The 25,927-nt window shown below is 43.0% G+C and overlaps 2 protein-coding genes and 1 non-coding gene across 7 annotated transcripts in view; 2 read left to right on the forward strand and 1 right to left on the reverse strand.

The window, feature by feature from the left end:
* Ist1 (IST1, ESCRT-III associated factor) overlaps positions 1-14,780 on the forward strand; it is a 21,554-nt gene extending 6,774 nt beyond the window's left edge. Inside the window, exons 2-11 of one of the 5 annotated variants that reach the window (XM_026778577.1) lie at positions 2,630-2,732; positions 3,126-3,127; positions 4,029-4,209; positions 4,604-4,691; positions 6,139-6,222; positions 6,832-6,942; positions 9,084-9,284; positions 9,943-10,035; positions 11,496-11,544; positions 13,508-14,775. In XM_026778577.1, coding sequence (XP_026634378.1) covers positions 4,145-4,209; positions 4,604-4,691; positions 6,139-6,222; positions 6,832-6,942; positions 9,084-9,284; positions 9,943-10,035; positions 11,496-11,544; positions 13,508-13,701 — 885 coding nt within the window. In that variant the 5' untranslated portion in view covers positions 2,630-2,732; positions 3,126-3,127; positions 4,029-4,144 and the 3' untranslated portion in view covers positions 13,702-14,775. Of the gene's footprint in view, positions 1-2,629; positions 2,733-3,125; positions 3,128-4,028; positions 4,210-4,603; positions 4,692-6,138; positions 6,223-6,831; positions 6,943-9,083; positions 9,285-9,942; positions 10,036-11,495; positions 11,545-13,507 lie in introns of those variants that run through there. The other 4 variants (XM_013354834.2, XM_005345695.2, XM_013354836.2 and 1 more) reach the window with 4 other exon arrangements.
* Trnak-cuu lies at positions 8,319-8,391 on the forward strand. The gene has a single exon. It is a non-coding gene; the product is annotated as a tRNA-Lys (tRNA).
* Positions 14,781-14,860: 80 nt separating the features above from the next.
* The window catches only part of Pkd1l3 (polycystin 1 like 3, transient receptor potential channel interacting), a 61,266-nt gene continuing 50,199 nt past the window's right edge, over positions 14,861-25,927 (reverse strand). Inside the window, exons 25-32 of the mRNA XM_013354452.2 lie at positions 25,486-25,795; positions 23,887-24,020; positions 22,331-22,455; positions 21,405-21,565; positions 19,788-19,998; positions 18,934-19,035; positions 16,151-16,282; positions 14,861-15,332 (exon numbers count right to left, since the gene is read on the reverse strand). Of these exons, the coding sequence (XP_013209906.1) occupies positions 15,222-15,332; positions 16,151-16,282; positions 18,934-19,035; positions 19,788-19,998; positions 21,405-21,565; positions 22,331-22,455; positions 23,887-24,020; positions 25,486-25,795 (1,286 nt within the window). The 3' untranslated portion in view covers positions 14,861-15,221. The remainder of the gene's footprint in view (positions 15,333-16,150; positions 16,283-18,933; positions 19,036-19,787; positions 19,999-21,404; positions 21,566-22,330; positions 22,456-23,886; positions 24,021-25,485; positions 25,796-25,927) is intronic.

The raw sequence follows: 25,927 nt of genomic DNA on the forward strand, positions 1-25,927 counted from the left end.
GACCAGAAGAGGGCAGCAGACCTCATTACAGATGGTTGTGAGCCACCATGTGGTTGCTGGGAATTGAACTCATGACCTTTGGAAGAGCAGGCAATGCTCTTAACCACTGAGCCATCTCTCCAGCCCCCTACATCAAGTTTCTTACTCTTCTAATATTTCTGTTTGTTTCTTTTAATTTTTTCTTGTAATTTTTGTATGTAGGTAAATGCACCATGAGCACAGCTGTGAAAGTCAGAAAAGGGAACCATATTCTCTGGAACTGGAGTTATGGAGGAAAAAGGAAAGGAAAAAAAAAACCAATCTCATCATGGAAGCTGTATTGTGATGCAATAAGTCATGCTGTAATCCCTTTTATCTACATATCTTTACTTGCAACTGTTGATTGCAGAGAATCATTGATCTAATTGAGTCCTCTGGCTTCTGCTACACTATTGAACTATTGATGCTGGGCCTTTGCTGAAACTTCCCTTGATTATTTTGCTGTTGCCCTGTGTTGTGGAGACTTGTAGCTTTGAGTCTGCAGGACCCGTCCCTTCCTTCCTGTGCTCCAGCAAATCACAGATGGGGTGGATGTTGAGTGGGCCAACATATCACCCTGGATCTGGGCCTTGGTAGTTGCAGAGTAGGTCAGACTGCCTAGGCTGGAACACTTAAGACACAAGGATTCCTACCTCTTTCATCAGTTTGGGCTATAGATGCCACTCCTGACTTGCATTTAAATTTTATTCTTAGTTCTACCCATAGTTGCTGGCTGATTTAGTGCAGGTGACTAGAAAATATATGATAGTAGTTGTTAATGCATTTCTTTCTTCCTACTTTCTATCCATCTCTGCTTATGAATGCCTAAAAATATAGATGCTGTTTGGATTTGTGAACACATAGTCTGCTAGAGTATCAGGAGTCTAACTCTCAGAAACCTTGTTCTCTGGAACCTGGGATTTTACACATACAACTCCTTGTACTTGGGAGGTTTTCCGTTTGAGACAGGGTCTTGATGTGTCAGCTTGTACCACCACACCAGGCTTTCACTCTCCCTTTACATAGACCTGTTTTCTTCTTTAGGACGCAGCTTAAGCTTTGCTATCTGAGGAACCTTTCATTATGATTGTCCTAAGAATTTGTGACATTTATTTACAGTAGGTTTCTCAGTCTTGGTTTTGTTGAGGTTTTGGAGGTGTTGTAATGACATTGTCTTGTTCATTCTTACATGTTTAACAGCATCCTAGGCCTCTACCCACTAGTGGGCAATACTTCACCTCCAGTTACGACAATGTAAGATGTCTCCAGTCACTCCCAATTGAGAGACTCTAGAATCATAATCCTTTTCAAACACTGCTATAGCCTGCTGGATTTTAACAATTTTTTTCTTCAGTAGAATATGATTTTCTTGTGAGAGTCAAAGGCTGTACTTAACACTTTATTTTTCAGCATCTAGCCAAAGTCTGACACATAATCAATAAATACTTGTTGAATGTATTGAACATAATTTGGCATAATGGATGAAAGTTATTTTGTGACATACAAGTTATTCAGTGTTGTATGAAGTTTTCTTGATGCAGTTTTGCAGAAGGAAGTATATTCTGTTATCTTCTGAAAGCGCTTTTTACACAAATACTAGTCCTGGTGTTTGTACATTTTGTCTGTTTTATTTGTATCTTTTTTGGTTACTTTGTCACATCTAGCTTCTACGTGAACATTAAAGTTTTGAGGCCAGAACTAAAATTAAGAAATAGAAATTGTGCTATCTTGAAATAGAATATACAGTGGTCAATGCACAGTTGTGTGTCCTGACATTCTGTGATGGTTATGTTGATTCTTATGGCTGTCAGTGCATATCTTGGTAAACAGTGTTCTCTTATAGAATTTTGTAGAGTAGGTTCCTGCCTGTATTCTTCACCCCCCCTATAACTCTGTGCCTAAGTAAATGCTACTGATATTTTTGTAATACTAGACAGTAGTTTTTATCAAAGGGTCAAATTTAGTAGCAATATTTGAGAAATTAACATAAGGGTATTTTGACTTTTGCTTTAAATTTGGCAATTTTTTTTTTAAATGACCACCATTTTTTGAGAATTTTCTTGTGGGGTGGCAGGAGTACTTCTTGCCTCTTTATTTTGTTGTTTGGGGTTTTGTTTTTTGAGACAGTTTGTCTCTGTAGCTGTGACCATGGCTATCCTGGAACTCATTATGTAGACCAGGCTGGCTTCAAACTCACAGAGATCTGCCTGCTTCGACTTCCTGAGTGTTAGGACTAAAGGTGTGTGTCACCATGCCTGGCCTTCTTGTCTTTTTAATCACCCTATTCCTGTGGCCAATACCTACATACTAATTTTATCTTTCACCAGATTCTTTCAGATTTTATGTCCACTTATTCCTATTCAGTCAGTTCTTTGAACAATGGTAAAATGATAATGTAAACAAAAGGTCATATCGTTGTATTAGAAAATCCCTAGCGACTGAGGGGATACCTCAGTGGTAGATATGTGCTTGACATGCATATGGCTCTGGTTCAATTCCCAGCACTAAAAAGAAAAAAGGAAAGAAACCACTCTGGTTTATGTTACAGTCTGTTTCTAAGTAGTACTAGTTTCTGAACTAATTTGGACTCTTGTGCTGCTACTTTTTCCAGAAGGAGCAGGACAACATGCTGGGCTCCGGCTTCAAAGCTGAGCGCTTACGAGTCAATTTGAGATTAGTCATAAATCGTCTTAAATTGTTGGAGAAAAAAAAAAGTGAGTACTGTGTCTGTCATGTCTCTTTCTGCGCATCCCCCCCCCCTTTTAGTCTTTTTTTTTTTTTTTTAAACAAGCTACCAGCTTACTTCTCAGGATCTTTCAGGCTAGTACTATGGAGTCTTGTATAGCTTTGCAGTTAGGATACATGTCTGCCTCTTGTATATAGTTAAATTGAAACACTTCGTTGCAGAGAAGGTGTCTTTGGGTTTCTGTTGCTGTGAAGAGACATCATGACCACAGCAACTCTTATGTGGGTCATGTAAGAGTTATAAGGCAGCATTTAATTGTGGTGGTTTACAGTTCAGAGGTTCAGTCCATACATGACAATGTGCTGACAGACATGGTGCTGGAGAGGTAGCTGAGAGTCCTACATCTTGAGCAGGCAACCAGAAGTGGTCTGTTTCACTAAGTATGGCTTGAGCATATGTGAGACCTCAAAGCCTGCCTCCACAGAGACACTTCCTTCCAACAAGGCCACTACTAGTAGTGTCACTCCCTTTGGGGGACATTTTCTTTCAAACCACCACAGAAGGGGATGTAATGTCGACCCTCTGTATTTGTAATCTCTGCATCCATGGGTTCCACACCTGTGAATTCAGACAAATGTGGATCAGAAATATTCAGAGAAAAGTGTCTATGTATTGAGTATGTACAGACTTCTTGTCGTTATTCCAAAATAATACATTGTAACAGGCATTTATATTACACGTATAAGTAATCTAGGTGTGGCCGGGCGGTGGTGGCGCACGCCTTTAATCCCAGCACTCGGGAGGCAGAGGTAGGCGGATCTCTGTGAGTTCGAGACCAGCCTGGTCTACAAGAGCTAGTTCCAGGACAGGCTCCAAAGCCACAGAGAAACCCTGTCTTGAAAAACCGGAAAAAAAAAAAAGTAATCTAGGTGTGGTTTAAAGTATACAGGAGGCTAAGCGTAAATGGTCTGCATATTCTGTCCCATTTTATATGTCCCAGGCACTTCAGCCTTCTGGTTGTGATATCCATAGGTATCCTGGAACCAATACCTCTTGGATGTTTAGCAGCTATTGTGGAGTAGTTAAGTATCCTTCCTGACTCTGGCTTCTGAGTTGGAAATGTTAGCCTGTGTCTTAGATCATCTATGTAGGGTGGTGACTTCTAGAGCAGCTATGATGAGAGTAGATGTGTAAGTGAGTATGAGCTAGGATACTGTAGATTACAGTAGAACCTTCCCAGTCTTCTCTGTTGGGTGGAGGTCTGCCAACTGGCCAGGTTCCAGTGCATTATTGCTGTGTGACTGGAATGGGGTTTGTGTCCCAGCGGAATTGGCTCAGAAAGCAAGGAAGGAGATCGCTGACTACCTGGCTGCTGGAAAGGATGAGCGAGCACGCATCCGTGTGGAGCACATTATCCGGGAGGACTACCTTGTGGAGGCCATGGAGATCCTGGAGCTGTACTGTGACCTGCTGCTGGCTCGGTTTGGCCTTATCCAGTCTATGAAGTAAGATATCTTGCCTGAGAGGCTAAACAAATGTGGAATTTGAGAATGGAATAATACTTTCTCAGTCTGTGTGCATCTGCAGCAGGCTAACACTAAGCAGTTCTTTGGCATTCCCAAGGATCTGTTTGCCATTAGTGAAAAGAAAACAGAATTGGAAGTCCAGTGTCCCAGGTTTGAGTCTTGGTTCAGCTTGTGTGAGGTTTTGAGGACTTGAACATGTCACTTAGTTTTTGTTTCTTCCGAAGCAAACAGGGAAATGGAAAGGCTGAAATGCCAATTACCTGAAGCCAGTGTAGTTTGTGAAATAACTTTGGATGTCATCTGGTCTATGATATAAAAACTATGATTTTGTTGGTTTTAAAGGTGTTAAGTTATATATAATTTTTTTGTTTAGGGAACTAGATTCTGGTCTGGCTGAATCTGTGTCTACACTGATCTGGGCTGCTCCTCGACTTCAGTCAGAAGTGGCTGAGTTGAAAATAGTGAGTACAAGCAGTTTCTATAATGTCTGTAGGCTTTTGTTTTTGCTTTGTTTTGTTTTAGACAAGGTCTCACTATGTCACTCTAGTTGGCTTGGAACTCACAGAAAACTACCCTTCTCTGCCTCTGAGTACTGGGATTAAAAATATGTATGTGCCACCATGCCCAGCATTTGTAGTTTTTGGTATTAGAAAAGTCTGTTTGTAGCCAGGCGGTGGTAGTTTACTCCTTTAATCCCAGCATTTGGGAGGCAGAGGCAGGTGGATCTCTGTGAGTTCGAGGCCAGCCTGGTCTACAAGAGCTAGCTTCAGGACAGGCTTCCAAGCTACAGGAAGCCTGATCTCGAAACAACAACAACAACAAAAACACCAAAAAAGAAAAGTCTGTTTATTTGACTGGGTATCTTTATCTTGTTCCTCCTGGTTTTAAAATAGGCTTTGTTCCTTTTTAGACCTTTATGGCATAAAATACTGTTTTGAGAATTTGAACAACTTTCTAAAAGGTAGATTTATGTGCTAACTGTTGAATCTAAAAAAAAATTTTTTTTTTTTTTTTTAAATATTTCAAGACAGGGTATCTCTGTGTAGTCCTGGCTGTCCTAGAGCTAACTCTGTAGGCCAGACTGGTCTTCAGTTGTTATTATACTCTTAGGTTCTATACTATAGGCTCACTGACTGTGTTTCATGTTTGTGTATTGACCATGTTTAGTCCCAGGAGACCTTTACACATTTCCCTAGAACAATTTTCTTTCTGGTCTTGTTAACTTGTTATGTTTCTTTCTTAACGATGTAGCCCTGCTTGGTCTCAAACTTTGGGGCTCCTCCTCCTTCTGCCTCCCATTAGGGATTACAGAGACTTGATACTATACCCAGCTCTTTGCTTAGTTAATTTCTAATAATCTTTCAGATATTGACAAAACATTGTTTTCTTCAGAGGCAACTTCATCTCACTTTTCTGCTCAGGTCTGATTTGCATGTGCTCCTTTAGGAGCGTTTATCTTAGCAGCAGGAGGACCTTTATTGCGTTGTTTTTACTGTTAATACTATTATTTGCACAGAGATTTTAAGACTCCCTAAAAGTAGGAATAGTGTGTATTTTTCTTCATCATCATTTTACTATTTTTGGAGGGTGGGAGAGGAGTTTTGAAAAAAAGATCTCATGTAACCCAGGCTAGCCTTGAACTGATCCTCTTGCTTCTACCTCCCTAGTTAAAGGGATTGTGGGTGTGTGCCACCTTGCTCAGCTCATTGTTGTGTATTTCATGCTTAACGATAGTGTTTGTGGTTAGCTTGTTGCTTTCTGGGTAAGTGAATAAATAGTGTCTGTTTAATAAGGTTTCATAGGCATTGTTTCTTTAAACCTAGTCATAAAGATACATTTAATGTTGATAGGAAGTGTGAAGCTGGAGTGGTTTCTGTTAAAATTTTCTTTCTTCTTCCTTTTTTGTAGGTTGCTGATCAGCTCTGTGCTAAATATAGCAAGGAATATGGCAAGCTGTGCAGGACCAACCAGATTGGGACTGTGAACGATAGGGTAAAGAACATACTTGTAAACAGGACCCAGTGGGAAAGATAGTTTTATTACCAGAGGGGCTTAAGTTGTGCAGGTGCATGGCTGAGTTAGTTGAGGGGTGTATTTTATAGTATAATGAAGGTCAGAGGATGGCTGTGTGGCCGGCAGTACAGTCGGGTTCTTTTGCTGCCCAACACCTGATTGTGGTGCTTGCTTTTGTCTTTTCTGTCTTCTGTATGTTATGAAGGCAGGAAGAAAGTAGAAAGAAGGGTTGGATGAATGAAATGGGAATGGCATTAGTGTTGTTCTTGTATCTATCTCATATGCAGCTAGAGAGGGTGAGAAAAGCATGGGTCTCAATGTGCCTTCTGACTGGAAAAAAATAGTTTATCTTTATTCTTCTCCAATTTTACTAGTAATGAGAGGAACTAATATATTTATTTTTTGGTCTTTTTTGTTATTTTTGTCTTTTCTTTTCTCCTTTCTGTACTGAGGACCGAACCCAGGACTTAAGCACACTCTACCACCGAGCTTAGTTCCTCCCAACCCCGAGGAATTAGTTTTTTAAAAGTAACAAGTTTGGATTAGACTGTTGTACAGATGCTTCTTAACAGTAATATTTTATTACAGCTAATGCACAAACTGAGTGTGGAAGCCCCACCCAAAATCCTAGTGGAAAGATACCTGATTGAAATTGCCAAGAATTACAATGTACCCTATGAACCTGACTCTGTGGTCATGGTAAGTTTATGCCAGAGCACAAAGGAAAATGAGTCCCCGTGTAGGACTGCTTGATGAGGGTATTATTTATGCTAGCTGGATTTGAGTGAGTAAACCTTTGTTCTGCTAGTGCCTTCTTAACAATAAGTATACCTGCAAATCTCACACTTAAAGCATGAGATTGAATGAATGAATGAAGGCATCTTGAGAATGCACAATCTTGACAGAAACGTAAAAGCATATTATTTTTACCTTTCAGCAAGTTTGAAGAAATTGTAATACCTAAAACTTGGCTACATTGTTGTAAAATATTATTTCAAGATGTGTTACATTTGTTTATGCTATGGAATATTTGTTTAATAATGCAAAGATGTGTTGCATTCTTTTATGTTGCATTTGTTTAACTCTGTGAAGCTGTGTTATTTTGCCTGTCTGAAACACCTGATTGATTTAATAAAGAGCTGAATGGCCAATAGCCAGGCAGGAGAGGGATAGGCGGACTGCCAGACAGAAGAAGAAAGAGGAGAATGAGAATAGAGGGAGGAGGAAGAGAAGGAAAAGGAGAGGAGGACACCAGGGGCTATCCACCCAGAACACTGCCAGCAACAGAGTAAGAAGTAAAGAAAGGTATATAGTATATAGAAAGGTAAAAGCACAGAGGCAAAAGGTAGATGGGATAATTTAAGAAAAGCTGGCTAGGGGGCTAGAGAGATGGCTCAGAGGTTAAGAGCATTGCCTGCTCTTCCAAAGGTCCTGAGTTCAATTCCCAGCAACCACATGGTGGCTCACAACCATCTGGAAAAAAGTCTGGTGCCCTCTTCCAGCCTTCAGGCATACATGTAGACAGAATATTGTATACATAATAAATAAATATTAAAAAAAAAAGAAAAGCTGGCTAGAAATAAGCCAAGCTAAGGGCAGACATTCATAAGTAAGAATAAGTCTCTTGAGTAGTTATTGGGGAGCTGGGCAGTGGGCCTATAAAGAGTAAAAAATACCAACTACACTATGTGGTTCGTTTATTGTGCTGTGTGCAGGTAATGGTCCAAAAGCTGATTGTGGGGATGCATGTTTACAGATTCTCTGTCCGGAATATAAATGCTTCAACAGTTAAACTTAGTGTGGTGTGGTAGAAGCTCTTAAGCTAAGCAAACCTCCTGTACAGAAACACCCCCAGGATGGATAGCAGCTTCCAACCCTCTCCCCCCCGAGCATTAGTGTGTAGAAGCATACCTGAGTGTTCCATCAGAACTGGCCCTCGGTGGAAGAAAGTATTCCTTCCTGGGGCATTTTCTTTCTGAATCTGTCTAGGACAGGGTGTTTTAAAATCTTTACATTCTGCTCTTTTCTGTAGTAATAGGCGCAGCGGGGCTGAGTCCTCAGCACCCCGGCCGCCTGCCCGGCTAGCTCAGTCGGTAGAGCATGAGACTCTTAATCTCAGGGTCGTGGGTTCGAGCCCCACGTTGGGCGCCATCTGTAGTAATATGAGTGGTGGGGCTGCTCCCCAGCACCCTGGCCGCCTCCGGCTAGCTTATGCCCCGAAATAATTACACGGACACCGCATTCTTTTAAACACTGCTTGGCTCTTTAGCTTTAGCCCTTTTCTTGGCTAACTCTCGCACCTGGACTAACCCATTTCCAATCATGTGTGTCGCACCCCAAGGTGCGCTTACCGGGAGATTCTAGCCTACGTCCATCCTGAGTCGGAGCTTCATCACGGGTGCCTCAGAGAGCAGAGCTCTCGCCTCTGCCCGCTAGAGTGGAACATCGTGTCTCTCTGAGGCGTCTGCCCCTGAGAGGAGAGCTGTTGAGTCTCTGAGCTCACTTCCTCTTCCTCTCAGCATTCTGCTCCGTTCACTCCTCCCCCTATGTTCTAACCTATCAGGGCAAGCAGCTTCTTTATTTAATTAACCAATGGCCTTCCTCCATCACTTTTCCTTCTCTTAGAGACCTTTGTAGGCTCCCTTGTTCCCTGGGAATTGTCTGAGGCTATGGTGGAGCATTGCAGTGTAGTGTTTTCCCCACCTCCTTCACATGCCCTGCAGGTGCTGAAATTGTGAGCACTCTAGAGTAAACAACTTTCATGCTTATGTGTGTATCCCTAGACTCTCCTAGGGAGCATTCCTGTGGACCTGGATTAAGTACTTGTGTTTGTTTCTTAGGCAGAAGCTCCTGCTGGGGTGGAGACAGACCTTATTGATGTTGGATTTACAGATGATGTGAAGAAAGGTGGTCCTGGAAGAGGAGGAGGGGGCGGGTTCACAGCCCCTGTTGGTGGACCTGATGGAACAGTGCCAATGCCCATGCCCATGCCTATGCCCACTCCAAATGCTCCCTTCTCATATCCACTGCCAAAGGGACCAGTAAGTATGTGTATTTAAAGAAAGTGTGGATGTGAGCTTTAGAAAATGTTGCAGAAGAGGACATATGGTCTCTATAAACACATTGAGGAATTGTAGGTTGTGAGGAATACAGAATAAAAAGAATATTTGTATTAGCTGAGTAACCAAGCAAGTGTATTGAGGAACAATATCAGATTGAGGAAAGTCCTTGGTGTCTGCTGCAAGTACCGAAGTAGAGCAATCTAAAGATAGTGGTAGGAAAAGGTTACTAAACATCTGGGTACCTGTTGCAGTAATGCTAGTAGTTTTTGTTTGTTTGTTTTCTTTCTGAAAATGAAGAACTTCCATTTATTATCAGGCTGAAAAACCTTCGTTGACCGGATGTCATTTTTACAGTAGGTTATTTCTAACAAGAAAGTGTTTCGATTTTTTTCCTTGGAGATAGACATTGAAGCACTTGATGTGGTATTTGAGGAATAACCGTTGTAGTAGATCTTTAAGCTTGTAGTCTTTCTGATCACATGTCATCCTTTTGAGCCTTTCTTTCCTCTGAGGATACATATACATACATACATACATACATACTTACATACTGTGTGTATTCACACATACTTCTTCCCATCCCATACAGAAGTTACAGATTGGGAGCAGGGTTTCTGATACTGCTTTTCTCTTGCAGTCGGATTTCAGTGGATTGCCAGTGGGGACTTACCAGGCCTTTCCTAACATTCACCCACCTCAGATACCAGCAACTCCCCCATCGTATGAGTCTGTAAGTGCCTGAGCCTCTTTGATAAACGGCAGGAGAGTGAATCCCATGAAGAGAGCAAAATAATAACAACAGGGAAGGCAAACTTTTGATCAACTTAGTATGGGTGTTGCTCTTGCTTTGGGATTCCTTGTTGCTTTTATACTGCCCTGGAGATGTGGTGCGCTGTTGGTGGCATTTGTGGTGGGCTTGCTATGTTGGCACCGAAGCCAGGAATCAGGAAGGAGCTGCTCTTAGGAAGTTATAGTACTCAAATGGGCATGGTGGCACATGCTTATAGTTTCAACACTTTGGAGGATCAAGAGTCAAGGTCAGCCTGGACTACATGAGCCCATCTAAAAAAAGTAAAAAAGAAAGTTGTAGCCGGGTGATGGTGGCGCACGCCTTTAATCCCAGCACTCGGGAGGCAGAGGCAGGCGGATCTCTGTGAGTTCGAGACCAGCCTGGTCTACTCAAGATACTAAATATAGATATATTTGTTGCACTAACTAGTCTGAGAATCACATTGAGTTACTGTAATTTGATATTATAATATATTTATTAAAGTAGCAGTTTTTTTTAAGTTTTCAACATTCATGGGGAACAATAGTAACAGTATTTGTCTTAACCAAAAATGTCCAGTCACTCATTTTTGGCCTGTAGCGTTGGCTTCACAGTTTATTCTTATAGTTAGAACTTATATAGAGCAAACCTCTGCCACAGGCCAGTAATCTTAACAGCTTGGGAACTGAAGTAGATAGATTGCAAATTGAAGACCTTGTTGCAAAATAAAAATTAAAAAAACTGTTGGGAAGTAGTTGAGTGGTAAGGTGTGTGTCTGTCGTGTAGGTGCAGTCCCTAGAGCTTGGGGGTTTGGGGTGATGGGTAAATGGCTCATGTAGTAAAGATGCCTTGAACTATGATTGTAACAGCAGCTCTGCTTCACAATTACTTGTTTCCTGCCAGTCTTGGATATACGTACATACATGACCCATATATCCATGCCTTTGGGGGCTGTTCCATATGGTTTACTTAGAAAACAAGCTGCTATGGATTTGCTATGTAAATTGCTCACCTAGGAAGCTCTCTCTGATCATTCTTCCCATTGGTTTTCATCTCTAGTTGATATGTTTTCTCCTGGAGCTGAGTCTTTCTCACGCTTTAGTAGTCCATGTATCAAAACATGGTCAACAGTTCACCAGTCCTTGAGGCCTTGGTTCTTGTAGATTTACTAGTTTGCTTTTCCTGGAAGCTGAAAAGTGTCACAGTGTGGTAAGACTTTTTCTTTGTTTGCCTGGCAGGTCAGAGGTTGGTATGGTGTCTGTGGTTCAGAGAGACTAGGAGGCATTTTCTTAGGAGCAAATTCTGTTGCTTTTGGTGAACAGCTTAGCTTTTGGAAAATAAAGGAGCTGGTACCAGTATTAGTACTTTGTCTAAAGATGTTGTTCATTGTCTTTTCCTTTGGTAACAATCGTGTTTTGCAGGTTGATGACATTAATGGTGATAAAAATGTCTCTTCTGCACAGATTGTTGGTAAGTGTATTTCACAAAGCTTCAAGGATGCTGGATTCTCTTTTCCTGTTCCTCTCTCCATGGCCATGGCATTCTATCATGGTCCATGTCCTCTTTTCAATTATAATTTGTCTAACACAGAGCCCAGGACTTCTTGCTTTGAAACATAAATATTTTTCCTAACCCCAATCTTCCAAGACTGTGTTTTATTTTTAGTCATTTAAGTTTTTTTTTAAGTAAATTTTTATTATTTTTCATTATGTATATGTATGTGGGTTTATACACATGAGTACAGATTCCCATGGAGGCTGGAGGGCCCTCTAAGGCTGCAGTTTCAGGTGGTTTTTTTCTTCCCTCCCTCCCTCCCTCCCTCTTTCTCTCTCTCTTTTGGTTTTCTAAGACAGGGTTTCTCTCTGTAGCCCTGGCTGTCCTGGAACTCACTCTGTAGACCACAGGGCTGGCCTCAAACTCAGATATCTACCTGCTTCTGCCTCCCAAGTGCTGGGATTAAAGGCATGTGCCCCCCTAACCTGGCTTGACAGGTGGTTTTGACATGTGTGTTAGGAGCTAAACTTGGGTTTTCTGGAAAAGTAGCATGTGCTCTTAATGGCTGAGTCATCTCTCCAGCCCTTCCTCATTTTTAAAAAAAATTATTTTCTTATTTTGTGTATATGGGTGTATGTATGTCTATGCACTATGTGCATGCAGTGCCCCTGGAGACCAGAAGAGAATATTGGGTCTTCTGGAACTGGAGTTAGGACTGTTTTGAGTGGCTGTGTGGGTGCTGGTCCTCTGGAAAAGCTTTTAACCACTGAGCCATCCCTCTAGCCCCCACCCCAGCTGTTTTTTAAAGTGATATATTAGTGTCTCAGTTAGGCTAGCCTTCTGTTGCTGTAATAAAGCACCATGATTGGCCGGGCAGTGGTGGCGCACACCTTTAATCCCAGCACTCAGGAGGCAGAGGCAGGCAGATCTCTGTGAGTTTGAGACCAGCCTGGTCTACAGAGCGAGTTCTAGGACAGGCTCCAAAGCTACAGAGAAGCCCTGTCTCAAAAAACCAAAAAAACAAAACAAAGCAAAAAAAGCAAACCCACCATAAACACCATATTAAAACCATGTGAGGAGGAAGGGTTTCTTTTTCTTACATTTCTATATCATAGTCCATTGTCAAAGTTAGGGCAGGAATCTGGAGGCAGGAACTGAAGCAGAAACCATTGAGGAGTGCTCTTTACCTGCTTAGTCTCATGGCTTGTTCTGCCTGCTTTCTTATACCACTCAGGACCACCTACCTAGGGGAGACCCCACTGGGCTGGGCCTCCGGAGGGGGCATTTTCTCAGTTGAAGTTCCCTCTTCTCAAATGATCCTAGCTTGTGTCTAGTTGATATAAAACTACCCAGCACAGAGGGCAAAATAGACACAAACAGTAAGGGTGAATTTTCATAAAGTAAGCATGTTTATGCAGTTGTTCAATAAGTTAAAAAATGGAGTGCACATTTAAATCAGAGAGGTCGGGTGTAGTGCTGCATCTCCAATACCAGCACTGGGAAGTTGGCCCTAAGCTCAGAGGTGGAGCATTTACTTGGCATGTACAAGTCCCTGGATCTGATCTCCAGCATTGAAAGGGAAGGAAAAGAAAAAAAGCAAACTGGAAGACATTATACAGATGGATGCTCACATCAAATAGTACCAGTATTAACAGGACCTCGGACTTCCTTATCCTCTTGCTTCTACTACCCTAGTGCTGGCCATGATAGGAGTAAACCACCATACCCAGTTGTATGCATTGCTGGTGTAAAGCCAAGAGCTTTGTGTGTGCTGGGCAAATACTCTGCTAACTGAGCTACATCCCCAGCCTCTCCAGCAGTTTGATCTTTTTTGTCCTCTGCCAAAAGGGATTATGGAGTTTGGGTGTTTGTGTCAAAGGGTGGCTGAGTCATTTTTCTGCTATTTGTAACATTATACTCTTTGCCCTGATTTAATTAGGACCCAAGCCAGAAGCTCCTACAAAGCCCCCTTCCAGACCCATGGATAATTACAACAACTTTGTACTGCCAGAGTTGCCATCTGTGCCGGACACACTCCCAACTGCATCTGCTGGAGCCAGTACCTCAGCATCAGAAGACATAGACTTTGATGATCTTTCCCGCAGATTTGAGGAACTGAAAAAGAAAACATAGGTCTCTTAAGCCAGGCAACGTCCAGATTCTGGAAGTTGAGACTGAACAGTTCTTTCTTGTAACAATGAATCTCCATGAAATTCCGTTTCATCTGTTAACCATCACCGAGCGTTCTTCCTTGGGGCTCTCCTGCTGCTCTACCAGTTTTGTTGTTTTCCAATTCTCTAGTGATACTGAGAGACTAACATCTAGAGACTCTGGCTGGAGCAGTTGGCTTCTGGTGGCTGTTTGCCTGTCTGTCTGTCACATGGATCCTTGGTTCTCTCCTGACCATTCCATTCCCAAAGGAGTGAGAAGGGATGTACTGTGGGTAGAGGTGCCAAAGGTGCTGTCCATGGGAGAGTATCCTATGACGTGTCTCAGCCTCGGCTTGTAAATGCATCCTCTGCTTGGGGGTGATTGTAGAGAGAAGCAAGGCCACTGTGTGTTTTTTCAAATGAGTTAGATGGCTCTGGAAGCCACTGTCACGGTTCCTGGAGGTGGGGCCCCTCTCATTGACATACACTACTTCTTGCTGCAGGGCACTGTTTCACCTGGATCCAGTTGCAAAGTTTGTTTGGAAAAGCTCTCTCTTAGTTCTACTGGATTCTCAGGGAGCCCTCTGTGGCCTTTTGCTTTACTTTGAGTGCTGTGTTTCCCTTTTAGGAACGAGCAGCACTATGGAAATTTGTTTTTCCCCATGGCATGTTAGGAAGGAAGCATAGGTCTCTATCCAAGCCTAGGGTGGGCTTCCAGTTGCCTTAATAGAAGTGCTCAATTCTGGAAGCCTACAGGAAAGGGGGATACCTGTTTTCATTTGAATACTTACAATTAAGGCATCTTTTCAAGCTGATATCTTAAGTTTTGGTGCCATGTTGCTGTAGCTCACTGCTTTCCTGGGTGGATGCGACTCTTTATTATGGTAACTTATGTGCTTCTTTGCCCCTAGCCAAGGCCAACCTTGGGAGGTTAGCTTTAGGACTGGAAGATGAGATTTTTGTTTATGTATAATATTTCTGTATGTACCTGTTTCAAGCAACTTCACTGTTTTTGATTGGTTTGTCTCAGTAGCTGCTAATAAAGATCCTGTGTCCTGCTTTCTCTAGCGTTGGTCAAATGAATGGATTTTAGTGGAGACTATTTTACCAGGTGATCCATATCAGTATATAAGCCAGATCCAGCCTTCACTTTCCTCTCCCTTAGGACAGGTGTGAGGGGCTGTTGGGCTCATTTCAATCCCTGGGTTTGAGCTGTATTTTAGGTAAACTGCAGTTGTGCTCACTCTTGGCATGAGTGGTGAGCATTCTGTTACCTGTTGGTTGGCAGTGTGGCTGGATTGTGCTATGTCCTTAGGGTATCCTTCTCCTTACTACACTGCTGAAGTCCCTCAGCAAGGTTTTGGAAACAATGGGATTCGGATTCTTCACTAACACAAAGTGTTACTTCTGTCATAAGATGTAAAGTATTATCAGTAATGCAGTAAAATGTAAGCTACCCTAAGCAACAGTGAGATTAAGATCGTTCGTCTTAAGACACGGATGTCAATACCCAGTGTTGTCAGCATGCTTCTCAGATGAAGGATTCTGCTGCTGGCCGATTCCTAACAAGCTTGAGAGCTTCTGTAGTAATATATCTGTCAGTGTAGGTTCTTTCTGAGTATTTGAAGACAAAAATGGAAAAGTAAGTGACCTGCGATTGTAGGTTAAAGTACCAAAGATGCCACTCCAAACACCCCTAAATATATAGTAAATAGTGACGAGTTACCACCAGATATTAGGAATGTCTAACGAATGGTTGAAGACCAGCTGTTTATGTCTTGGCAATTTGTTTTCCTCAGAAAGTAACTTAGACCACTAAAGGGAATGTGCTGATCTGTGCATTATGCCAGTTTGTAATGTCATGGGGCCTTGAACTCTGACTCCTGTCTCTGCTCCCAAATGTTGGGATTAGAGGTGTGTGCCACCATGCCTGCAGTGATTCTCAACCTGTGGGTCACAACCCCTTTGGGATCAAACGAACCTGTGACAGGTTGCCTGAGATCATTGGGAAACAGAGATTTACATTAGGATTCACAACAGTAACAAGATTACAGTTATGAAGTATCAACGAAAATAAATTTACGGTGGGGAGGTCGCCACAACATGAACTGTATTAAAGGGTCACAGCGTTAAGAAGGTTGAGAACCACTGTCTTAAAGCATCATTAAAAGTTTCAGTTACAGGAAATCATGACAGTTAAAACATGAGGAACTGTATTAAAGGGTCACAGCGTTAAGAAGGTTGAGAACCACTGTCTTAAAGCATCATTAAAAGTTTCAGTTACAGGAAATCATGACAGTTAAAACATGAGGAACTGTATTAAAGGGTCACAGCGTTAAGAAGGTTGAGAACCACTGTCTTAAAGCATCATTAAAAGTTTCAGTTACAGGAAATCATGACAGTTAATTGTTCATACTGGGCCAGTTACTCACCTCAAAGGCCTTCCTTTCTTTTCCAAAGACAATGAGAATGGCAGAAACAAAAAGATTAATGATCACGAGTCCCATCAAGATGATGCTAGTGAGGACCAGAAAGGAGCCGAGGACTGGGTAGAGAGCAATAACCTGGAAAGACAGTAACACCTTTTGGAGTTTACAATTTCTGAGCACACATTTGAATCTGAAGAAACTAGGGGAGAAAAAGATTCAAAGGAAAATAACATGAATAAGGTTGTTAAAATTTGATTGCACAGCTTTTACAAGAAAAAACAGTTAATAGAATTATGACTCAAATCCCAGCTATGTTTTGGGCAATTCTGAAAAAATACGTCTATGAACACAAAAGCTTGGGGTAGCATGCATATGGGAAGAATAAATGTATACCGGAAGGGATGATGAAACTGGCTTTTGGCTGAGGTAGCTGTGGTAGGGTTTGCAAGGCTTTGGAAAGAGGAGGGAAACTGACTTAATATGCTTCCTCCCATCGTGGCCTTGAAGGTTGTGAGTGCTGATAGTTAAGTCCTCTTTTGCTTTTCTGCATAGATCTCTAAATTTAGGTCTTATGAGGATGGTTTCTATAATTAGTTTATTTGGTTTTTTGTTTTTTTGGGTTTTTTGTTTGTTTTTCCCCTGTTTTTGTGAGACAGGATTTTCCTGTAGCTTTGGAGCGTGTCCTGGAACTAGCTCTTGTAGACCAAGCTGGCCTCGAACTCACAGAGGTCCTCCTGCCTCTGCCTCCTGAGTGCTGGGATTAAAGGCATGCGCCGCCACCACCTGGCTTTATACTTATCGTTTTAAGGTGTTCTTTTTAACAGATGGTGTTGCCCACCCCACTCCCGCCCTTTGCTGTTGGGCTATTGATTGTTGCTACTAAGGCCTGTTAACCAATGAATTGTGAATGCAGCTACAACCATCACGAGTATAGCAAGTAGCAGTTGCATCTTTTCTTGGGAAAAAACTGTTGATTTAACTTATCTAATCAGTAACCTTTGAATCACTGGTGTGCTTGCTAGCTTTATGTCAGCTTGACCCACAAAACACTAATCATCCGAGAGGGGAAAATGTGTTCATAGATTAGGCTGTGGGGAAGTCTAGAGAGCGTTTTCAGCTTTATTTCTATTTAGTCTTTCACAGCATGCATCTCCATACCATTCATCTCCCCATCCTTCGTGTCTGTCCTCAGCCCTTGCCATCGCCCATCTTGACGTAGGAGCTGCAGTGTGACAGTGAGTCACACAGTATATCCTTTTGTCCATATATCTTTACTTGCAAGGGTTCATCCCAAAGTCATTGGTCAGATTGAGGTTTTTTTTAATTAGTGATTGATGAGGGATGGCCTAGCCCATTGTGGGTGGTACCACTCTGGGCAGGTGGCCCTGGGTTCTTTAAGAAAGGCTGAGCAAAACCATGGCCTCTGTATCACCTTCCTCCAGGGTCCTGCAGGGCTTGAGTTCAGGTCTTGGCCTCTGTCACTGGACTAGTATAAAAGCCAAGTAAATCCTTCCCTCCCAAGTTGCTTTTGTTCAAGGTGTTTGAACACAGCCACAGAAACCCTAAGACAAGGGCTCATCAGAGTGATTAATTGTACAAGTGTCACTAGTTCCACTAATTTCCTGGTCACATAAGCCCTTCAGTATTAGGACCCAAATCCTCATAAGATGCCTATTTGAAGTTTCCCCTTCACTTTGCTCATTTATTTAATTCTGTGTGAAATTATACTTATGGTACTGTGTGCCTTTTTAATAATTATTTTAATGTAACCAGTGTACCTAACTCAAATGTAATTTTTTGTGAAGGACCTTGTCCTCAATGTAATACAGGAAGACAAGGATTTATGTGGGCCAGGGAGGAGTAAATTCAACAAGATGTATGGGTAGTTGGTTTTTTTACTCTTTGGGGGCCTGCCACCCAGCTCCCAAATAAATACACCGAGACTTATTTATGAATGCCTAGTGTTAGCTTGGCTTGTTTCTAGCCATGTCTTCTTAAATTATCCTATTTCTCTTCTATATTTTGCCTCTGGGCTTTTTACCTTTCTTTATTCTATATGTCTTTGTTTCCTTCTTACTCCATGGCTGACTGGATGGCTAGCCCCTGGTGTCTTCCTCTCCTCCTTTCCTTGTTCCTTGCTCTCTTTTTCAAGATATCTCCTATTTTATTCTCTCTGCCTGGTAGCACCACCTATCTCTCTCCTGGCTTGCTATTGGCCGTTCAGCTCTTTTTAGATCGATCCATCAGGTGTTTTAGGCAGGCAAAGTAACACAGCTTCACAGAGTTAAACAAATGTAACATAAAAGAATGCAACACATCTTTGCCTCATTGAACAAATATTCCACAGCGTACATGAATGTAACACATCTTAAAATAATACTCCACAACATGTGTTAACTGTAAAAAGATCTAATGTGTTTTTTTCCGGCACTACCTTTGGTTACTTCCGTCACACAGTTTCAGAGGACCTTTGAGTGCATCAGCAGTTTGTGCTGTTCTGGCCAGGTGTCCTTGGCAGTGGATTGAGGGTGCGGGGAAAGCGGAGGAGGGAAGGGGCACAAATGCTTAGGAAGCAACAGCTGGTGAGTACTGCGGTGTCGTGCACAGGCATTCCTCTGAGACAAGGGCAAAGGGTGTAGGTTCTTAGACTGTACAGTGAGAACTTGCTTAACACGCGACCATCCCATCCCACTAGTTAAAGCTGCTAAACAAAACATGAATCTGAAAGGAAAAGAGGCTGCTTCTGCTTTATATCTGTCAGTCTGTCTGTCTATCATTTATCTTACCTCCTTGTGGCTAGAAATTCCCATCAGGAGGCCAACAACAGTCACTGTGGAGCTGAAGAAACTCTGGTAGTCAGAGATGCTCCATCCAAACAGCAGGTTGAACTGAACAGGAGAAAGGCCAGTCAGTGGTAATAGCATTTCTGCCCTGAGGTGCCTAACAGAAGCAGTGGAAATTCCACGTGGCCATTCAAGTCACTGTGACTGCAAAATTTATCTGATCTTCATATTACAGCTGATGTTGCTTTGTTTGTATCTTAGAGACATCACAAACATCTGGGTTTAAGACATTAAATAAGGGGCTGTCTTTAATACTGAGCCAAAGATGGCTCAGTGGTTAAGAGCTCTGGCTTTTCTTCCAGATGGACCCAGGTTCAATTCCAGCACCCACATGGCAGTTCACAACTATCTGTAACTCCATCTCCAGGGGATCTGAGACCCTCACACAGACATACATGCAGACAAAAACACCAATGCACATAAAATAGAAATAAATAAATCTTAAAAAATGTTTTAAAAATTCCTTTTTTCCCCCTGAGACAGGGTTTCTCTGTGTAGTCCTGGCTGTTCTGGAACTTGGAACTTGCTTTATAGACCAGGCTGACCTCACACTCGCAAAAATCCACCTGCCATTGCCTCCCAAGTTCTGGGATTAAAGGTGTGCCCCCCAACCGCCTGGCCAAAAAAATTCTTTAAAAATAAAGACATTAAATATGGAATATGACTAAATCCAGCTTTCCCATCTGACCTTTTCTCTAAAAACCCACTGCTAATCTGATGGTTTTATGTACAGTGATGTTTTCTGAGGGCACAGACAGGACTTGCACTTGGGGAAGATGCTGGGCTTTGGGGCTTACAGTCATGGCATAGCTGCTCAGCAGGGTCACGATGAGCAGTATAAAGCCAACCACCTCATCCCAGGCCTTGTTCAATGTCTTGCTGATGAGCTGGAACTGGGCATTGTGTCGCAGTATGTCCCACAGCTGCACAGTTGCCAACAGAACCAGGAAGCCCATGAGGTGAGTGACAGCTGAGTTCACTTTCAGTGTCTCGTGGAAACTGATGAACCTGTAACCATGGGAAGCCAACTCAGCCCGAGGCAGGAGCCGCCACCACCCCACCGGGGCTTCCTCTACAAAAGGTTCGCGACTGAGTTCCTTCTGCTAGGTCAGACACCCAGTGCAGTGAACTGCTTTCCAGCATGGCCCCTTGGCTGGGAGCTATCCTGAAAAGCCTTCCAAAGCAGCTCCTAGCTGATTTCTTCCCAGCCTCCACTGTTGTCAGTGCTGAACCACAAAAGGAGAGTTAGCCTAAGGACACGTGCCCTCATCCTGGTCTGTTTCTGCCAGTCCTGTGTTCTCTGACAGCAGAGAGACACTAGTGAGCTGTCATGTCCTGAGTAAGAAGGGGTGAGAGATTTGCCCCCCAGTTCAGTTCTGTTGTGTAAAGTACAGAATCTTATGCCACAGCAACCAGTTTACTTGGAGAGACTCCTGTAGCTATAAGCAAGCTGGCAACCACATCTTTCGTTGCCTAAGGCTAAGCCAGTGCCTTGGAAAGGTTTTAGGTCTCAGGCCAGAGGTTCTCAACCTGTGGGTCATGACTCCTTTGGCAAACCTCTCTATCTCCAAAATATTTACAGTACGATTCAAAACAGCAAAACTACAGTTAGGAAGTAGTGATGAAAATGACGTTATGGCTGGGGGGTCACCACAGCATGAGGAACTGTACTAAAGGGTCACAGCATTAGAAAGATTGAGAACCTCTGGCCTAGGCAGTGCCACACAGCAGCCTGGAGCTCAGCTGGCACAACCCTTTAGGCTACACAAACCCATTATCCCAGTGTAGATAGTTCAACACTGTTGCTTGGGACAGTGCTTCGGAAAGGTTTTAGGTCTCAGGCCCTTAGCTGTGGAAATACTTGATCTAAAAGTGCTCAAAAAGCCTGATAAGGGTAATAGGGGAAAATGCCTGAAAATAGCCACTTCTTGTTGGGAAGCTGTGTCTTGCTCTGGGTTTGTATCCTTTTTTAAGGATGGTATTTATTTCATCTTGGGCTTTATGCATACAAAGAAACCCCAGTTCCAAGCCCTTGCTCTGAAACTTAAGTGCATTATCTTCTACAGACACCTGAGTGCCACAGAGCATCTCAGCAGGACTAGTGCAAATGGCAAATATCTTTTTTTTTTTTTTCGAGACAGGGTTTCTCTGTAGCTTTGGAGCCTGTCCTGGAACTAGCTCTTGTGGACCAGGCTGGCCTCGAACCCACAGAGATCCACCTGCCTCTACCTCCTGAGCGCTGGGATTAAAGGCGTGCGCCACCACCACCCGGCTAGTGTTTTTTTTCTGCTGTGAGCACAAGTCCAAGTTCTAGTTTAACTTTCATTATCCAAATACAGCAGATCTGGTGGGGGAGTGGAAGAGGAGGAAGCCTTAGCATGGGGTGCCATGCCCGTGTGCCTCAGGTCCCTTACCTGTCCCGGTCACGGCGATATTGCAGCATGTTTTTATGAAGGAGAGAAAGGCTCTGGATGTTGAGCCCCAAAATGCTGAAGCTAATGAGGATTATACTCGTGTCCAGAAGGTTTCTTTTCCTAGTGAGGAACTTCCACCTCTGCCGTTTCAGCCGACAGCCCTAAGTAACACAGCAGAGTCACCACCATTGTCTGGACGATTAGCCGGGAATGTCCCTAAGAAAGTAGTCTGGCCAGCGGGACTTCAGTAGGCAAAGCACATGGACTCTGGATGTGGGACAGCTCTGCAGTCACTCAGATACTGATAACAGGAAAGGTGGTTGCTAATGAAGCTTTTATCAGACATAATCATTCTTGGAGATGATAAGACAATTGTGTGTACCTAGCTAATTTACAAGCTTTAAAGATCCCATCTATTAAGCCTGACAATAAAATACTACTTACAATAATTCCTTATTTAGTTCTTTTTGCCAGCATATTTTCTTAACATTACTTTATATAAAGGTTAAGAAACAGGCCCTTTAGGGCCTGGAGAGATGGCTCAGTGGTTTAGAGCACTGGTTGTTCTTGTAGAGGACCCGAGTTCAATTCCCTATACTCATATTGTAGTTGGCAACCATTTGTAACTTCAGTTCCAGGGGAGCCAACACCTGAATTCCATGGCCATGTGGTGCACATACATACACACATACATAGATACATGCAGGCAAAATATACACAAAATAAATATTTTTGATAAAAAACTACATATAAAAATTGACGCATTCTTTGGACATAACTGAATGAGCTATTCTACTTGGTGGAAATCTGTTAACCTCTGAAACCAGGCCCTGAGGAAGGATTGAGACAGCCACTGTAATGTAGCACCACGTGACGTGGATCCTGCCAGAGAGGGTTCGCCTGGCGACTGTCTGACATAGGCTCACCTGTATGAAGGTGTAGTAACAGACAAGCAGGTAGTAGCTGACTTGTGTGATAATCCAAGCAAAACTCCTCTCGGATGACTGGAGGGAAGTCAGACTGTCGAGGCGTAGAGAGGTGAAGAAAGTCCCTGGTAAGAAGAACAACTGGGGTCAAGAGTCTAAGCTTTTCTCCTTGGCACAGAGCGGCACCTGCCGCTGGGTTCAAACACTCCAGTCTCCACGCCCCACTTAGTCTTTCCTGCAAAACTGTCCAGGACTTTATTTGAACCATGGCAAGCTACTGGAGAAACGCCAGTTTCACTGAAGTTGGGAGAGAGAAAGGATACATATGGTTGATCTCGGCTAACGGGACAGGCCATTGACAACAGGCGTTCCACTTTTCAACTCAGAGTGGCTGCAGGCATGAGAACGGAAAGCACCCACATGTCATGAATGTGGAGAAGCTTCTATGCAGAGGGGCTGCAAGGTTTCAGATACAGCCAAAAAGGACAGTGAGAATGTGAAGATCTATGGTTTTATAAACTTTCATAATTCTGTGCACCAGCCCCGGAACACTGGAACTGCCATGGTAAGCAGAAAGTACATTTAGGAACAAAATTGTCTTACTTTGTGTAGCTAAATCTCAAGATTTAAGCTCCATTGCCCCGCCCCATTTCTTTGGCTGCTAAACAAAACCTTTTAAAGAACCCCAGGAAGCCTTCAGGTTCATTATGAACAGTGGTTCTCACTACATTATGATTTATTGGCAGTGGCAAAATTATGGTTATGAATAGTTATGCATTAACCCAAGGGTTGCAGCGTTAGGAAGGTGGAAAACTACTGAGTCAGAGGGAAGGGTGAGAAGCTGCTTGTTCTGCTGGGCTGGGAGGGAAAAGTTCCCCATTAGACACAGTGGTTAATGGCAGACCACCTGTCAGTCAGTTCTAGGGCAGAGAAGACAGGAGGAAGGGAGATGGGGCGAGACAGACGGCCTGTAAAGGGAGGTACCAGTTGGTGTGTAGCCATCCGTGAGATGCCACTGTGACAGTGGCGGAAGCTCAAAGCTGAAGACAGGAAAGAAAGCGATGGGAGAGGAAAGGTGTGCTCATGTTAGGGATGTATAGGAGCTTAAAAGCTAAATCCTCTCTATAGATATAGGAACAAAACTAAAAATCCATGAATACACATCACTTTAAAAAATTGGAAAGCCCAGCATGGTGATCCATGCTTTTAATCCCAGCACTTGGGAGGCAGAGGCAGACAGCTCTCTCTGAGTTTGAGGCCAGTCTTGTCTACATAGAAAGTTCTAGAAGAGTTAGGGCAATATAGAGAGAGCCTGTCTCAAAGAAAATCAAATAAAAGAATAAAAAATTAAAAGTTGAATACCAGTTAAAACTAAAAATAGCCTCTGGGGAGTAGGATATAGACAGGCTGTTAGTTGAACTACTTGCCTTTAAAAAAAATCATATTTCTGAGTAATCATCCTAATTAAATTCACTTGAAAGAATGATAAATGATCAGTAAAGGAGGCCTGGTCCTGAGATGGCCAGCTTGTAGAGCAAGGAGAGGAGGCCCCATACCCATACTGTTGGATTCCAAAATGAGGGTCACCGCACACAGCAGGTTCACGTTAGCATTGAAGACTGTGAGCTCCACGAAGAGGACTTTGGTGCCGTGATCCAGCCATCGCCTCTGTTCCAGGTGCCGCAGAACTCTGGACACACAGGGAAACAGAGGCAGCTACTTTCTCCACCCAGTGTTGAAATGGAGGACAATACCCTGGCGCTGTTAGAGAAGCCACATTTCTTGACCTAGTGCTCCAACAAAAGACCTCATGACCTGTAACTCCCAAATTCTCGCGGTGGTGACATGATGGTACACTAAGACACAAGATGTTCACAGGTGTGTACACACCAAGGTTAGAGACTCAGGCGACCCTGTCTGGCGTTTGATCTGTAAGGCAGGATTAATTACATAAACTCCGTCAACTACTATTTGAAACTTTAAATACTCCACACAACACCAATCCAGTAGCAAGAGGTGAAAGAACCATGGACGTATAAACGCCCTTACTTAATTGACGTTGTCTTAGAGCAGTTCCTTGCTGCTATAGCTTTGAAGCAAGTTTTATTTTAAAATTTTGTTACATTTCTTGGGGTATGTGTATCATGGTGATCCTATGGAGGTCAGAAGTTCTCTCCTGTCACGTGGGTTTTGTCTCAGGTCATCAGGCTTAGTGGCAAGCATCTTTACCTGCTGAGCCATCTTGCCTGGTCAGAAAACAATTATTATTTTTTAAATATTTATTTATTATGTATACAATATTCTGTCTGTGTGTATACCTGCAGGCCAGAAGAGATGGTTGTGAGCCACCATGTGGTTGCTGGGAATTGAACTCAGGACCTTTGGAAGAGCAGGCAATGCTATTAACCTCTGAGCCATCTCTCCAGCCCCCCTAGAAAACAATTATTTTAATTTAGACTTTTTCATTCACAATAGCAAAGACTCTCAGGATTCCTGGATCAAATCACTCTGTAAATCCTTGGCAGTTTAGTTCGGGCGTTCGAACTGTGGGGTGATGTTTCACATCATGGTTCACAAAGGGTAATGTTCCCATTGATATCTGAAGACTACGTGTGGCTAAGATAGAACCACCTGAGTTCAGCTACCCCTAGAATTGAATCGAAAATCTCTTTTCAGATTAAAAATGGTCTTTTCTTTTTTTTCTTTTCAAATTGCCAAAACATATTTGTAACTCAAAGTGGACCAGGAAATTTTTAAACTTAAAGCTCTAGTTCCAGGGGCTGCAGTGATGGCTCAGTGGTTAAGAGCACAAGCTGCTCTTCCGGAGGACCCAGGGTCAATTTTAGCAGCCACATGGCAGCTTACAACAATCTGTAACTCCAGTCTTGGGGCATCCGCTGCCCTCTTCTGGCCTCTGAGGGCACTGCTCACATTTGATGAACAGACATACATGCAAACAAAATACCAACACACACAAAATAATAATAATAATAAATACATGATATATTTTCTTAGAAGTGTAAAATGGAAGTGTGCGCATGTATGTACTAGAGACAGTACAGAAGTCTTACAATGGCTGTTGGAATGTCTCAGCTGGGCCCAGATGCCCGGCTGTCCTGAGATGGGCCTCTTGTTCAGGCAGGGCACAGACTCACCTGGCTGCAGCACTGGCGTTTCTTCCAAGCCTCACAACGTATCCTCCTCCCGAGTAAGTGGCGAACTCTCCCTGGATGGGATAGCCTCCCACTAGCTCCTGATTCTGATAATGCCAAATACTGTCAGTTTCTGTGATGTTTGTATCAGGGGGCGCCCAGCCGACCCCATAGTTCTCTCTGTCCTCCTGATGCTGGGGCTGTGAGGTCTCTGGTTCGTGGAGAGATACTGGGAAGAGTGTGCTATTAGGAACGCGAAGCTGGCGAAGCAGAACATTGCCCAGAAGAAAGGAGTTCCCATCAGTAATAAATCCTAGTGAGAAAGTAAAATGATCAATTAAAAAGTTGCCTTGTAGCCGGGCGATGGTGGCGCACGCCTTTAATCCCAGCACTCGGGAGGCAGAGGCAGGCGGATCTCTGTGAGTTCGAGACCAGCCTGGTCTAC

The sequence above is a fragment of the Microtus ochrogaster genome, chromosome 4 (assembly GCF_000317375.1).
Source record: "Microtus ochrogaster isolate Prairie Vole_2 chromosome 4, MicOch1.0, whole genome shotgun sequence".
Taxonomy (NCBI): domain Eukaryota; kingdom Metazoa; phylum Chordata; class Mammalia; order Rodentia; family Cricetidae; genus Microtus; species Microtus ochrogaster.